At 37.8% G+C, this 15,276-nt stretch overlaps 7 protein-coding genes across 7 annotated transcripts; 5 read left to right on the top strand and 2 right to left on the bottom strand.

Moving 5' to 3' along the window:
* Positions 1–271: 271 nt before the first annotated feature.
* On the top strand, positions 272–1,116 carry CBG19175 (the record flags this gene model as incomplete). Its single annotated transcript, XM_002637416.1, has 7 exons — positions 272–274; positions 328–385; positions 437–509; positions 575–651; positions 711–796; positions 844–940; positions 992–1,116. The coding sequence occupies 7 exons, from the start codon at positions 272–274 to the stop codon at positions 1,114–1,116; spliced, it is 519 nt and encodes a 172-aa protein (XP_002637462.1).
* A 242-nt stretch (positions 1,117–1,358) lies between these two features.
* Cbr-swm-1 lies at positions 1,359–2,142 on the top strand (the record flags this gene model as incomplete). Its single annotated transcript, XM_002637415.1, has 4 exons — positions 1,359–1,361; positions 1,413–1,461; positions 1,740–1,810; positions 1,858–2,142. The coding sequence occupies 4 exons, from the start codon at positions 1,359–1,361 to the stop codon at positions 2,140–2,142; spliced, it is 408 nt and encodes a 135-aa protein (XP_002637461.1).
* A 339-nt stretch (positions 2,143–2,481) lies between these two features.
* Positions 2,482–3,196, top strand: CBG19173 (the record flags this gene model as incomplete). The annotated part of the gene is made up of 4 exons (XM_002637414.1): positions 2,482–2,484; positions 2,550–2,607; positions 2,787–2,857; positions 2,903–3,196. 4 exons carry the CDS (start codon positions 2,482–2,484, stop codon positions 3,194–3,196), a joined length of 426 nt encoding a protein of 141 aa, XP_002637460.1.
* Positions 3,197–4,979: 1,783 nt separating this feature from the next.
* On the top strand, positions 4,980–5,490 carry CBG19171 (the record flags this gene model as incomplete). The annotated part of the gene is made up of 2 exons (XM_002637413.1): positions 4,980–5,126; positions 5,170–5,490. 2 exons carry the CDS (start codon positions 4,980–4,982, stop codon positions 5,488–5,490), a joined length of 468 nt encoding a protein of 155 aa, XP_002637459.1.
* A 2,524-nt stretch (positions 5,491–8,014) lies between these two features.
* CBG27177 lies at positions 8,015–8,843 on the top strand (the record flags this gene model as incomplete). The annotated part of the gene is made up of 3 exons (XM_045237946.1): positions 8,015–8,030; positions 8,075–8,194; positions 8,686–8,843. The coding sequence occupies 3 exons, from the start codon at positions 8,015–8,017 to the stop codon at positions 8,841–8,843; spliced, it is 294 nt and encodes a 97-aa protein (XP_045100199.1).
* Positions 8,844–8,930: 87 nt separating this feature from the next.
* On the bottom strand, positions 8,931–10,689 carry CBG19169 (the record flags this gene model as incomplete). Its single annotated transcript, XM_002637412.1, has 7 exons — positions 8,931–9,187; positions 9,234–9,349; positions 9,396–9,490; positions 9,996–10,168; positions 10,371–10,429; positions 10,481–10,555; positions 10,610–10,689. The coding sequence occupies 7 exons, from the start codon at positions 10,687–10,689 to the stop codon at positions 8,931–8,933; spliced, it is 855 nt and encodes a 284-aa protein (XP_002637458.1).
* Positions 10,690–12,238: 1,549 nt separating this feature from the next.
* Cbr-cyp-33B1 lies at positions 12,239–14,865 on the bottom strand (the record flags this gene model as incomplete). The annotated part of the gene is made up of 8 exons (XM_045237945.1): positions 12,239–12,355; positions 13,074–13,175; positions 13,224–13,335; positions 13,377–13,538; positions 14,028–14,227; positions 14,274–14,461; positions 14,504–14,620; positions 14,664–14,865. The coding sequence occupies 8 exons, from the start codon at positions 14,863–14,865 to the stop codon at positions 12,239–12,241; spliced, it is 1,200 nt and encodes a 399-aa protein (XP_045096709.1).
* Positions 14,866–15,276: the final 411 nt, after the last annotated feature.

Genomic DNA, 15,276 nt, shown 5'->3' with positions numbered 1-15,276 from the left:
TGAAAATATTGTTAACAATTTTAGTTCCGTTTACTTTCGAAATGCAAATTTAAATAACATTTTCGTTTGTTTCTCTCAAAAATCATTCCCTGACTTCTGAAACTGAAGAAACCTTCCGGTTGACTTGCTTTCTTTCTCCTTCCTCACGTCTCACCCAGCAATTAATCTTTTGACTCATCCCCTGGTCTCATGCCTTTCAATTCTTGTTTTGACAATTGTTCTTTCACACTTCTCCCACATACACCGAGAAAACCCATTTTTCACCTGAAAAATGGTAAGTTGCAATTTTTTTCCTCTCGATTCGAATCAGACATAATTTATTTCCAGAATCTATCAATTTTCGTGTTATCTGTTCTAATTGTTCTAGTGAGCTGCGGTGTTCTCAGTAAGCACTTCTGCATTGATTCTGACTGTGAGCCACAATTCTGAATTTCAGAAAACACGGAAGACCATCCAATTACCCATCAAGATACACCATGTGGTTTAACGAAATGTCCCGATGATCGCAGGTTCGGCTTTTAATTGGAAACATTATATAATTGAAATGTTTACCCTTATTTTATGATGCTTCCAGATGCGAATTTCCTGTGAACGAGGAAGAATGTGATAATGAGGATGGATGTTCTTCTTCTCCGAAATGCGTTCCTATTTGTGAGTTTCTGGAAACATTGAGTCTTTCGATCCTATCAAAATTTTGCAATTTTTTTCAGCGATTCCAAAACCAAAATGTGAGGAAAACGAGGAATTGAAGGAATGTGGGTCGGCTTGTGAACCAACATGTGATCAGGAACATCGAGTAAAAAATTATAGATCTTTGTAGAAACCTATTGAAATATCTTCCAGGGATGTTCGGCAGTATGTCTGACAAATGTGTGCCAGTGTAAAGATGGTTTCATCCGAGATTCAGTTTTAGGGAAATGTGTGGAAAAGAAAAATTGTAGTAAGAGATCTTTTTTGGAACATTCAATGAAATATAATAATAATGTTTCAGGCAAATGCACTCTAGAGTGTCCAAGCAATGAAAAATGTGAGATTGTGGAGTTGTCATGTGAGCAGAAGCCCTGCCAAATGATGGATGTATGCGTCGCTCGTGAGAATCCACACACTGAAGAATGACCTTATTTCTGCTGTTTTCTTGCCCTCCCAATAAAATGTTTATAGACGTTTCGAGACTTTTGTTTCTTCGTCCTTCTGACCAAAAAGTCAGTAATCTTTTGGATTCTTTCCTTGTCACGTTGTGGAAAAAAAAATGGGCGGACTGCCATCAACAACTGTTCTAACCGGCATGTGTTTTAGTGTTCCGAGACGATAAAAGATAAGTGTCATCCGTTAAAAAAACATCAGTAGACTTCCTGGCAATGGTAAGTGGTTTCTTTTGTCAGTATTCCAGTTATCGAATTTAAATTTTTCAGAAGTTTCTTGTACTCGTTTTCTGCCTCATTGCAGCTGGTTTAGCAACTAGTAAGTTTATCAATTCTCGGCTGTCGGTTTGTAACTCCTGATAGGAAGTTGAGAAAGATTCGGCTTTTGGACAGTTATTGGTCATGTTCTGGTCATCATTTGCCCAAAAAACGCCTATATAGCGGGCCATAGTCTATGGTCTGAAATTGAAAGTTGAAGGAACCGTGTAATAAGCTTGATTGGTTTTAACATCGTCTCATCCAGAATCTGACTAAACTCCGACCAGAAGTTGAAAGCGACACCCAAGTAGGTTGCTCCGTAACAAAGTCATTTTCCAGAGGAGTGTGAAAAAAACGAGGAGCGTGTCGCTTGTCACAACACGTGCGAGCCACAATGTGGATACACCCCGGTTGGTATCCGGAAGTCTGATCAGCATCCTAACCTCTCAATTTTCAGAAAACCTGTACTGAGCAATGCATCATGAACACTTGTGATTGCAAAGATGGATTCGTTCGCAACTCGTTGGGAAAATGTGTGAAGGTCTTTGAGTGCACAGAGGAAACCACCAAATGCCCACAAAATGAGCAATTCAGAGGGTGTGGAACCGCCTGTGAGCCAACTTGTGAGAATCCAAAGCCAATGGCTTGCACTAAACAATGCATTATAAATGTCTGCCAATGTGCCAAGGGATTCGTTCGTCATGGAGACAGATGCATTGCCGAGAAAGACTGCCCAAAATAACTTTTTGAATATTTTGTTTTTCGATGCAGCCAATAAATGTTTTATTACAAGCCGCTGTGCTCATCTGGCCCTTTCACCTGACTTTCAAGAGAAAAAAGTACGAAATTATGTTGCATAGACAGAAACAATGATAACCTGAACAGTTGTTGACTTTTTTCCCCGTTCAAATTCTGCAGGTCTTCTTTTGATTTCCACATCTCTCTCGATTTCTCTAGCTCCTGCGAAATGGGCGGACTGCGCCAGCACAACTGTTCATACCTGTCTTTTGCTCTGTGATAAAAGACAAGTGTTTTATCAGAAGAATCTGTCGATTCGAATTATTGAAAATTTATTGAAAAAATGGTGAGTCATATTTTTATTCAAATTTTTGTGTGAAAATATTTTTTGTGAATAGAACTTGTGTTCAGAAGACGCTTACACTGACATTCTGCTGTTTTCTCTCGCTTTGTACGACACTTCCAACCAGTAAGTTCAATGACTAAAAATTCAAAAAATATCGTGAAAAAAACTTATCAGTTGACAACTTTTTCATATCTTTGACAGGAACCATGATAAATTGGCTCAAAATTAAAAGTTAGGGTGCTCTTCTATGACAGGTTTTTTGGTACGATAGTTAAAAAACTGTTTAACCAGAAAAATTTCAGAAATATGTGGAGAGAACGAGGAACTTGTCTCCTGCCACAACACTTGTGAACCTCTCTGTGGATTCAGTCCGGTACTTAACTTTTTTCTTTTCCCTGTCTGTAACTCAAAATTTCAGCAAATCTGCACAATGCAATGCATTATTAACACATGTGATTGTAAGAAAGGATATGTTCGCAACGCCTTGGGAAAGTGTGTAACTGTTTTCGACTGCACGAGAGAAACGACAAAATGTCCGGAGAATGAAACATTCCACGAATGCGGTTCAGCCTGTGAGCCAAGTTGTGCCAACCCAAATCCAGAAATCTGTACTGAGCAATGCATCATCAATACTTGTCAATGTGCTCCAGGATTTGTTCGTCATGGCTTTAATTGTGTCTCGCCTATTGAATGTCCACCAAGAGGAATATAGTTTTTTCTCCATAATTTATGGGTCATAAATAAACCATTTCGAATTTCCGGAAGTTTTACAAAATGAGAAAAAAATATTATGAAACATTTCAAGAAGAATCAATATAACTTGTGCTTTCTCATAAAAAGTATTCTTTCTTCCGTTGTTCCTATTATCTTATGAAAGAATTCCCGATGAATCATCTTTTTGGTTCTATATGGAAAACTTTTGGAAGAAAAAACACCACGAATCATGAAAATTTTCCACAAACTAGTCTTTATTTTTGGGTCGACTGTTCTCTGCTTTTTAATCATCTTAATGTGTTTTCTGATATTGAAACCAGGATTCCTAGAACTCGTAACTTCTTGTGGACCGAACGAAGTAGCCGATGATTCCTGCGATCCACAATGTGAGATGACGTGTCAGTCTCCAATACTATCGGTTAGTTTTTGAACCATTACATTTGAATTTGTAATCCGTTTTTCGAAAATTCTTAGAAGAACTGCAAAGATTATTGTTCAACAAAACCAGGTGTAGAAAGAAGTGAAGAAAATGGAAAATGCCGATGTCAAGACGGATTTGTGAGAAACAATGGAACCACGTGTGTGCTTCTAGAAAACTGCGATGGACCTATTATATGATCAGTAGTTTTCGAATTCAAATGTTGTAGTTCTTGGAATATCCATGGCTTCAAATGTAAACACTACAAACACGCCTAATCCGTTGTGTATAAAAGTTGAATAAACTGACATTTGTCACTTTCTTGTAGTTTATTATTAATAATCGGTTTTATAACAAAAAAGGTATTTCGACATTCGAAACCAGAAACATTTAGTTTCTTGGGAGAGCATTCATGTTCAAACTATCCAAACAGAGCAAGAATCCATATCGAATAACCAATGATGTGACCTTTTCTGTTTTGGGACGTTTCAAATTTCCAATTTTTGTTTCATGACGCAAAATGATGATGAATAATGCCGAGTAAGTAAATAATTACGAAGCCATCATGAAGCTAGACTTCCTTTTTCCCTATTATCCTCATAGGTTTCATGGAAATGCTTATTCTCAGTTCTGAATAGTTCTGAATCATCTCGAAAGTTCTCAGAAAATTGATAAAAATACATTTTTTCTAGCCTATGTTTCAACGATACGAGCAAATACGATTCTAGGAAAATATCCCTATTTTCTAACAGATTCACCTGTCAAATGTCAATTTTACTTTTCCAAGTAATCGGTTTCAAGTCATTTTTTCAAATCAACCTGTTCTGGTTTCAAGGAAAACCTTTCCAAAATGCGTCTGTTGTTTCTATGGCTTTTTGTATATAAACCTTTCCGGGTGCCTGGAAACTAGGTCTTCTTGAATATTTTCCGGTTTTTTAAAATCTATTACAGTATCCCTTGCCTGAAAAATATATTGAACTGAAACTTCGTCATTTGAACAAACATCCATTTCTTATATCATCAGAAGACACCTCTGACTAATTCATGTGTGAAATTCGCATTCCAAAAAACCAATTAGTCATGTTTTTCTTGTAACTCTCGAACTTTCGCCGTTCACCTGAAATACAAACGTGGTCATTTGATTTTTCAGCATAATTGTAGACGTCGTCGTCTTCTTCTTGTTCTCTGTCTTCTCCGTCGTGACTACTTGAGACCGCCCAAATATTCAAAGAAGTCCTCTGTTCATTTAAAAGGGAACGGCCGCCACTACGAACCAAGTCGGTCTCCTCTGAGAAATCACTGAAAAATTATGATGGTCAGTTGGCAACTCTAATTCTGAAACCAACTTCTTTATTTTCAGAAGATGTTTATTGTTCTAATGTACACACTAGTAGTTGGATGTGTTGCCAAATGGTTTACTCCTGGACCTCCACTTTCCGAAGAATGCAGTAAAAACGAGGAGCGTGTCAGATGTGCCTACGACTGCGAACCTCAATGTGGATTTGAGCCAGTGAGTTTTACTTTGTCTCGCTCTTTAAAAAATGTTATTTCAGACAGTGTGCAGTTTCGAATGCAAGCCAAACGCGTGTGTATGCAAAACAGGATACGTCAGAAACACCAAAAACGAATGCGTTCATCGTCTAGAATGCACACCAGAGACTTCCATGTGTCCTGAGGACGAGGAGTTCCATACATGCGGAGCCCCGTGTCAGCCAAGCTGTGAAGATCCATACCCAACAGAGTGTCCGTACGATCAATGTATCCGAAGTGTGTGCCGATGTCTTCCAGGATTTGTCAGAAACGGTCCAGTGTGCACACCGTTGAGTGACTGCAGAAAAATTCCAACCCGTCCACTTGAGCTTTTCACATTGTAATCTTTATCAGAGAATTCTTCATTTTGTTACGCCAGTATATTTTGACCCAGTTTCTCTATCTCTTTTTGTGTAACACATAGCACATTCTTTTTCCCCAAAGATCTTCTTGCCCAATTGATATTTTAAAAGAACAACTGTTCATGTCAAAAAAAAGTTTTAAAAATAAATCTGCTAGTTTGATCTTATGTACAAAGCACGAAGACTGTTGCGGTTGATCTTGGAATCAGGAAAACCTCTGAGCTCTGGGAGTTCAGTGAGATGACTGTGAAGCAGGGAAGGTCGGTTAAACTTTCAAGGACGTTCTCGAGGTCTTTTTTGACATCATTTGAAGCTTGCAGATAATCCACGGACGATATGTTGTGCTGCGATTTTATGTATGCCTTCGGGTGGCCACAGCTCAGTCGGTACCTTCAATACTTGTTCCACGAGTTTAACTCCTTCAGGGGCTTATATATGAACAAAATTTAGACAAAGTCATTTTTTTCATGTCCCCCATCCTTGATAGGTATACGAACCACATTGACATAAAAAACACAATAAAACTTGTATGATTTTTTTTTGGAAATGTGTGTTCTTATCCGCCAATAGATGCCAGCTGTGCGCAAACTGGAAATCTGAAAATCTGTCGTAATAGATCCATAGCACTTTGTTCCTTGGAACCTCCATGGTTTTGAGTATCACGTCATGTTTTGAAGACAACTCAAAAATCACAGATGCCATTCATAGACTAAAATGTTATTTATTGGTTGTTCAGTCTCCCAATTAAAGTTCTAGACATTTTGAAAATGAAATCATTTATTTTTGGGTGATATCATTTTTCTAACCATCTTTTTTTCAAAAAACTTTTCAAAAAAAAAAGTTTTCAAAAGTCAAAACACATAAAGTTTCTTAGAAGTCAGTAGGGTGATTTTCAAAACACAAAACCCGACTGGAACAAAGATTATTACATCATTATGCCATTTTAAGGTTGTTTACTTTAAGCTTACTTCCATGTAGTATTGTTTACAACCGAAATTTTCGGAGAAAAGGCTGAAAACTTTTTTGACACTTCTCAGAACTCCTGCCAGAACCAAGTCAACATTTTGTTGATACGTATTCAATTTGTCTGAGTGGGAAGATTCGTTTTTTTTTGAAGTCTTTCTTTGGAAGAATGAATCTCCTGGAATTGCATTCTCTCCTCTGGACTGCGGTATGCTTCCAGAAATGTTCTGACCACTCTATTCTGATTGTTCTCTGAACGACCTGCTGACTGAAATGAAAAGTTTATCCTCCAGGTGGTTTGAGATCAGAAAAGTCAGAAGAATGAAAATTTGTGGTCAGAATGAACTGCTCTTTAGTGTCAGACTGGAGCAGGAAGTTGGTTGAGAGATTTGCTAGACTTCCTTCTTTGCAGGAAGTTCGTACTTTGTGCTGAAAATTTGTTGACGGAAAAATATGATTTGCGAAAGTACAAAAGAGCAAGACTAATAAATCGACATATCAGTTTCTGAGTTTTTCATAAAATTAACTCACTATCAATACATAAAAAATTGCGGTACATTTATCAAAACTTCAACGCGTATTTTTACAGTCATCATTCAAAACGAACCAGAAACACTCTGATAGAATGTCTCCCTATATCTGCACTTTGAGCTCAGTCAGCTCAATTTCTATAAGAGATAACCTAGATCTGTCAACTGATAAAATGTTGGTAATACTATGACAAACATTTTATCACTTTCTGTTATCTCTTCTAGAAATTGAAATAATTTTGAAAAGTCGTAAATTTCTCCGGATTGACCTGGGCAGTGTTGTAAATAAAATTTTAATTGAGGTTTATAATTAGGTTGTATTTTCTGAGAGAGTTCGAAGTCTTCATAACTTATCGTTTCACGTTGCCCTCCAACATTTTGCTGGTCTTCCATACCTTCCAAAGTCTCCGAAACCCCTCGATATGTCCCAATTATCAAATTATGCTCAGTCACAAACATACGCCGACAAGAAATGCTCCCAGAAAGAGATCTGTCATTCACTAACAGATTATTATGACTGAAAGACATACAAAATCATGCGATCAGTGGCCTTTTGCGTACATAATCTTCTAGTTTGCGTGTTCTTTGAATAGATTATCCGCGATTTTGGTTTCACCTGTGATGCTTTAGATTTCAGAATTTTTAGTTTTTGAGCCAATCTTCAATTCTGCACGTACACATAAAATGATGAGGATGCGTCCTAGACTAGGAAATAGACAGGAATGCTCGGTTGAACAAACTCAAAAAGGATGGAAGAGGTGAAGTGGGCAACAACTTTTTTTATCGCCAGAAAGCTAATCCAGCGTGACGTCCATTTTGTTGAGAAAAGGGAGAAAACACAAGAAGCCAACGAATTGCAGATTTCAAGATTTTTCATATGAAAAGTTTCATTCATTAAAATTCTTCTCATCGTTATAATAATGGTTTGCTCTTTTCACAAGTCCCTCAAAAACCCTTTTTTCCTCTTTCAGAAGTTTCTTCTTGTCTGTATTTGCATATTATTTGTAACTGTAATGCCTGATTCTCAAGGTAACGAATTAATTCTGAAAAAAGACCACATATTAATATTTAAGAAGAACAAAAGAAGAACGCATGTGAGAAGCATTCGTGTCATCCGCTCACAGAGTGTCAGGCTATCAAAACGAAGGAGCAGGGTACCGAAAAATGGAGTTATAAACCAGTCTGTATGAGAGGTAATAATAGAAATTTGGTCTCGTTGAAATTAGGCAAACGAAGAAATTGAAAGAATTGATGAATTTGTATCGGAACGGAGATAAAAAGGATCCGAGAAAACGGATATGATTTGTAGTTTGGTTTTTATCAAAAATATGGGTCTAAATGGTATATACCGTATTTCCTTTAATGCAAGAAACCCATCCAAACATTCAAAAAAGTGAATACCGTAAAACCTGTAAGAGAAGGGCCCCCACATGGTGAACTTTGAGCTTGGCAACTTTTTCATAACTTTCACGGGAAACGAGAGAATTAACTCAAAGTTAGGTGTCTTTTCTATTACAGGTTTAAGGTGAGTAGCGGAACCGAAGGAGAAGTTTTTTGATAAATTTAAAATATGGGTTAGATGAGCTATGGTTAAATACCTAACTCCTTATTTGAGGCTTCAAAAGATGTTCGGAATGAATTCCACAACTTTTCAACAAAAAAGCTGTCTCATTCCAATTTTCAGTCCCATCATGTTCCACCAAAAAATGCATGCAAGGCGAAAAGTGTTCGATGAAAGAAGTAAAATGTCAATTAACCCCTTGCTTCAAGATCCCAACATGCCTTCCGGATGTGAACGAAGCATCTCCGGAATATCAAATGCCACCTGCGTTTTTGGTTTAGATAACTGAATTTTGAAAAAAATAAATAATTTTATTTACATTATTAATACATTATAATCAGTTCCATCTAAAATCACAAATATTGAGATCAATCAACTTTAATAAATTCTTCGTCCTCCTCCTCAACGACTTCTTCTTTGACAGAGTTTCTCGCGTTAGCCGTGAATGTTCCACCGAGATCATCATAATGGATTTTCTTCATTGCAGCAATTGTATTCATCATCTTTGAGATCCTTGAAGCATAATTGATTATATTATTTTTCCGATAATATTCATGGAGGTCGTTGGCGATGGAGTCACGGAATGCATCACAGACATCGAAGGATTCTCCAATTATCTTTTCTTCTGAAAATAAAAAAAGTTTTTATTATAATAATTCAAATCAAGATACCATTGTGAAAAACAAAATTAACGATCAAAAAAGCGACTTCTTCAATTGATAGTTTCAACTGACTCAACGGTTTGGCCACTTCTTCGACACATCTCTGGGCAAATGTTTTATAATCTCTGAAAATTGTGATTTGTACTCAATTCCGATTGGTCAGAATCTTACTGTAGGGTTACTTTCAATTTGTTCTGGGCAACTCCCTCGATATCAAAAAAGAGAGCATCCAATTGAATTGCTCTCTCACACGAGATTGCAAGTTTCTGAAACACCGATATACAGTTGAAATGCGCTATTCAACTGAATATACTCAACCTTTTCAGTGGCACAACTTTCTCCAAAAATCTCAGCTGACATTTGAATTCTCTCGAATCGATAAATATTTTGCCAGAGAGATCTGAAAATGCGGGACTTCTCAGTCAGTGGAATATTCCGGAAAGCCATAGAGTGCATAGACATGATTCCCGTATTTTTGGCTTGTTCTCTCCAATGAGGCACCAATGTTTCCATTGAGAGGCGGTTGTCGAATTTGATATTCAGAGACTTTTGTGACTTTCGAACCAGCTGAAGCCCTTCAACAATTTGATAAAGTGGGCTTAGGGAAGCAAAATAGCCGTGATCTGTCGAGGGAGTATCCGAATAAACATGCGATGCATATCCTTCTCAATATTGTCGTAGTTGATCTCAGAAAGAACGGATTTCGAGAACAGCTGATCCTGTAAAATCCAACAACTTGTCATAAGACGAAATTTATTTATCTGATGTCACCTGAGTCTTAATAACCGAATATAGATTTGCAATCGGTTGGCTTGTGCTCGGCAATACGATATTTAGATAGCTCTTATCATCATAGTTAATCTCCGGAGATTTGACTTTTTTGAGCTCCGGGGATTTAATTTTTCTACCATCTGTAGAGTAGACGTCTCGATTCCATTGTACATCTGAAAAAAGAAAACTATAATAAACAGATTTTTGGACTCCGGAAGTTATGTGTGAACTTTTGTAGTACACCATCAGGTCCGTTTGATCAATTTAAAGTAGTATTTTGAATCTTTGAAATTCTTTGAAATTCAAAAAATGTCATCGACCAATCCTCGTGTCTGGTATACGGTAGCCAACTATCCCGGCCCCTATGATACTTACTATCAGCTGTCATTCCCATCCGGATACACTTCTGGAATCTGCAGTGACGGCACGAGCTTCTGGAAATTGGTTCAATTAAACATCACATTCATAAAAATGTGCTCGCCTACCTCCGAATCTTATCCAGACTGCATTTGCTCTTATCCTTCAGACAATCGTACTCTAGGTTAAGTACAACGAATCTCCTGAAAAATGCGGAAGTATTTGTAGACATAGATCATAAATATGCACGGAAGTACCTGAAAAATGCAGCGCAGGCTCTGCAAGTGGTAACTCCAAAATGAACTCCGTGAGCATCGAGTCCACAAATCTTGCACATGTTCCTTTGCGCAGGCATGGCAAAAAGGGGTTGAAAACTGATTGGAACAATTTCCATCATATCTGAAAAGATGAGACAGTTTTGGAATGACGTGTTTCCTTTTCTACAAAATTTGGTCTACGGACGACAGAAAGATCAGTTCCAATCTGAGATACTGTGATGAATAGAGGCAAAGACAATGTGATAAAAACGAAAGAAGACTGTATCTAGAAGATGTGTGGGGGAAAAGAGAATGCGCATCAGCAGAAATCACAAACTACATAGGATTCTTGTCGAGAAGACAGAACCCCCCGAACCGAGTTCTTCTTCTCCCTCCTCCTGATGAATGATACGAAATCTGTGTCGAACTGAAAAATAAGAACGTCTTTGTTTACTCTCAACGAGAAAGAATAACTATTTTGACTGGGTGGCCCTATTCTGAAAAATAAATAATGAAGTCAGAATGGAATTATAGTGGTGCCTGGAATTCTGATGTTACTAATGGGGCGTTTCACTACAAATCTGTCTAGCGGAACAAAATGATAAAGCTATTTTATGTCGGAAAACAAGACGGAGAGTTTTCCCAGAACCAGGGTATACGGTAGTCCAGGTGTACTAGAATTCTCTGTTCGTCCTGTTCGATCAGAATCATAAGAAGGGAGTCAGAAAACAAGAAAACAAGCCTTCGTTATGATTTTCACAAACAACCACCAGAACGTCTTCGGAATTTTCATCTCCCTAAAGTAATGCGAAATTGTGCTTGATGTGACCAGTTTGTGAGCAAAGCTCGTATCAAACATAAATGGGAGGAGAGACGAGGAGAGATTAGAGGATATGGCGTCTGGGAGGGGAGTGAGCACTCCGCTCACTTGGCGAGAGCATACTAAAAACGTGCGCGGACACACCGGACACAGATTGCAGTCAGAAGCAACAATAATCGTATCCAAACTTCTTAATGACAGGCGGCGTCCAAGATTTGTAAGTGGGCGGGGCCTTCTCCTTCTCTCCCTCCACGTAAACAGTGCTCGAAGCAAAATAGATCTGAATTGTTTTGTTTGAAAAAAACACCCGCGCTACAGATTCTGATTTGTGTGTCGTGGAGAGAAAGAAGGGGCGGGGCATCCAATTGATATCAACGGGTCTGTTTTGTGACTTTCTTTCGACAACGGAAGCAAGAGAATGAATGATCTACACCAATTTTTGTCACAAGAATCAAAGAAAAAATGGAATCAACTGTAGATGATGGGTCAGAACTTGAAAGGGATTCCTCCTATTTCGGCTGTACACTAAGACGTGTACACACATCCCCACTTTGAAAGATTCTTATCTTACCCGTTCTCAATGGATTGTCAGAAGAGAAACGTTTCTAGCAAAGAAAGAGTATAGGCGGGATAGGGTTCAAAAGTTCAAAGACAGAATTGATATGAATTTATTTTGCACCGAGAGTAAGGAGAACATATATTGCTAATACGGCGACCAATGAACATTGCAAAGTGAGGGAGGTGTCAACTTCATCAAGCGTTTATATAGTGCTCAGGATGTGATTACGCCAAAGTGCTTTCGCCTTTTTCTATTTCGATTCTTCGGGATGATCTCGCGATCTGATTCGACACATGAATGGAATGACGTGAGATACCAGACTGAAATCCTTGAACAACGAAGGTAATCCGTCGGAAGCAGGAAGAAACTAGAAACGTTTAAGTAGCAGATGTGATCTGTCATTAGTCACCTCGAAGTAGTTGAAAAGATTTGCAGCCAACAAAAAGATTTCCATCCGGGCAAGACCCTCCCCCAGACATTGCCTTTTTCCCATCGAGAATGGACACAGCTCTTCCACTTTTCTCAATTTTCCATTCTCATCGATGAATCGGGTTGGATCGAAACGGTAGGGATTGGGAAATATCTGGAAAGAAGCAAGAAAATCAACGAGACAGGAATGAAACTATTATCTTACGGTTTCATCTGTCATCACATTTGCAATCTGATGGATAACACCAGTTCCTTTCTTTAAATGATATCCCTTTAACTCGACATCTCTTGTCAGTGCATGTGGTAAATTCATCGGAAGGATGTTGGCTAATCGCTGAGTTTCCTGGAATATTTACCTATGATCATTTGATCTTTTGGAAAACGTTTCTAGCCCAATTCATTATCTTCCCAGATCTCCGAGGACATTTTAAAGGTGACGGTAGTCTTTGGGCGATTTTTCTAATTTTTTTCTTCTTGATTTTTTGGCCCCATTTAAGACAGATCAAATAGGATTTTCTGAAAACTCGTGAGAGCTTTTGAATTCCAGCGTTACTGATGTGTCAGCAGGTGGAAGACAGATTATTGTCTGAACTTGCTAAATCTACTTCATCGTCACAAATTACTATTTTTAGAGCTCAAGCCTTCTGGTGACTTACATTCGCAAAAGCGTTAAAGTAAACCAGTGAATTCTTGTCTGACATAGTAAGAAGACGTCTGTGATGACCCAGATACTCGTCTATTTCCTGATGAATGATCTTCTGAAAATAACTATCAAATGTTATATTTTAGGATTTTCGTAAGGTCACCTGCATTTCCGGATAATTTATAGCGTAGGCGAACAGGAAGCCGATTGTATTTGTGAGGGTGTCGAATCCAGCAGCCCAGATGTCGAAACACACGTTCTCAAGTTGAGAATCGCTGAATTCAAAAGCATTTGGTTGAAAAGTCATGTTTCTTACCAATAGCTTTCGAAGTCATTGTTCTGTTCTCGTTGGTACTTTTTCCTCAGATACGCCTCCACAAAATCGTCGTTGTGCTCTTCTTCATAGTTGATTCGAAGTTTCGCGTCTTGAATTTGTGCTCTTAGGAATCCGAATAATTCTCGTTTTTGTTCTTCGATTCTGAACTTGGAAATAGTTCAAAAAGATGCTAAATTCATGGAATTCTAAATATTTGGTAACTTGTCAAAGTGACCTAAAAATTGGTATTTTGGATCGAGTAAACCTGTAAAATTTGTTTAACTACACAAAATTGTAAGGATTTCTGAAATGATTTCAAATATAATTTTACAGGTTCAATTTATTAGTAAATTTTCAGATTTTTTCAATTCTAATTCTTCAAAAGTATGCAGTATTCACGGAAGTCCCAAAAGCCTTGGATAGAAATCGCGTCCCAGATAACCTTCAATTTAATAATTTCAAAGTGGACTTAAATTTGACCTGATTTGACAGTTTTTTTAGTTAATCGTTGTACGTTTGGTACTCAGCCAACGAAAAGAAAAAAAGAAGTGAGATCTCAGGTTCGCTGGGGCGCGATTTCTGACAATGGGTTTCTCGTCAGTTTCAAAGTTACAGTTTTGAACTCAACAACAATCAAAACCTAAAACTCACCCACTAACCATCTGCTTGACAATGAATGGTGGTATTCCATGGCAAGTGAACGCAAGAACACCTAATGGTTTTCCAACTTCTTCCATGAAATTATTTACTAATGTTTTGATTTTCACAAACTCATGCATTTTCGACTCATCGAACCGATATCCGAATAGAAATTGATTAATAACGCTTCCAACTGCTACATCAAGGTCTGTCTAAAACTCAAGGTTGGAAAATATGGAATCTGTTTCAACTCCATACCTGAAGAACGAAATCTTCTTGAAGAACCTCACAAGTTTTCAATTTCTTGACTAGCTCTTCTGCTTCTTCGAGAATTTTTGATTCCATTTGAGATTTTCCAACGCCAAGCTCTCTCAATTGAAGAACTGCAAACTTTCTATGCTCTCGCCAACGGTCTCCACTGATATCCATGATACCGTACTCTCCACCTAAAAATAAAAGACTACAGAAGTAATAATCGCTGAAAGCACCTCGAAAATATAAATTGAACTCTGGTGAGAGATATTTGTCAGCATACGTTTCCCCATCCTTGATTATTGTCTCTTTGATATCTTGATAATCAGTTAACACAACAAATGGAACGGGTCCTAAAAAATTTTCTAGAATTTCTTATGTATTCACAGTATATACCCATGTAGAAAGTGAATATTGGACCATACTGGTCTTTCCATTTCTGAAATATAGAGATTCCTGGAGCCTCAGAGCCAGAGAGTTGAAATAAGTTTCCAAACACGGGAATAGGTGTGGGTCCAGGTGGAAGACCTCTTCGTCTCCAAAGATACTGATGAAGAAGGAAGAAAACGAAGCAGAGCAATAAAATGAGAGGAATCATTTAGTCAATAACTTTGTTCTTAAATTGTTATCAGTACGAACTATATAGTGTTTTTATATTTTTCTTCCCAATTTGCTCTTCAACCGGTTGAGGAACTGTCAACACCTACCTGAAAATTTCGTTCTATCGCTTGGAGACGCAGATTCGTATTTTGTGTTTGCCCAGACTCAAGGAGTTGCTTTTGTCTTTATAGGTGCTCTTAAAATGTCAAAGTTCAGATATAATGCATATGTTTTTTGGTATATCTCGTTGTTTTTGCTTTTTTCCCATACATAATACTTCTGAAAATGCTTTCAGTGATCTTTGTAGGTAAAATGTGATTCGTGCTGGTTTTCTGAGCTCTCAAAACAAAATAGGTTTACTCGTGATAAGCTACAAACTCTAAAGTCTGAAGAAATTTAAAAATAGGCA

Source organism: Caenorhabditis briggsae, assembly GCF_000004555.2.
Source record: "Caenorhabditis briggsae complete genome, chrV, whole genome shotgun sequence".
NCBI classification, from domain to species: Eukaryota; Metazoa; Nematoda; class Chromadorea; order Rhabditida; family Rhabditidae; genus Caenorhabditis; species Caenorhabditis briggsae.
The sequence above is the reverse complement of the archived record's forward strand: the minus strand, read 5'-3'. Positions and strand labels throughout refer to the sequence as shown.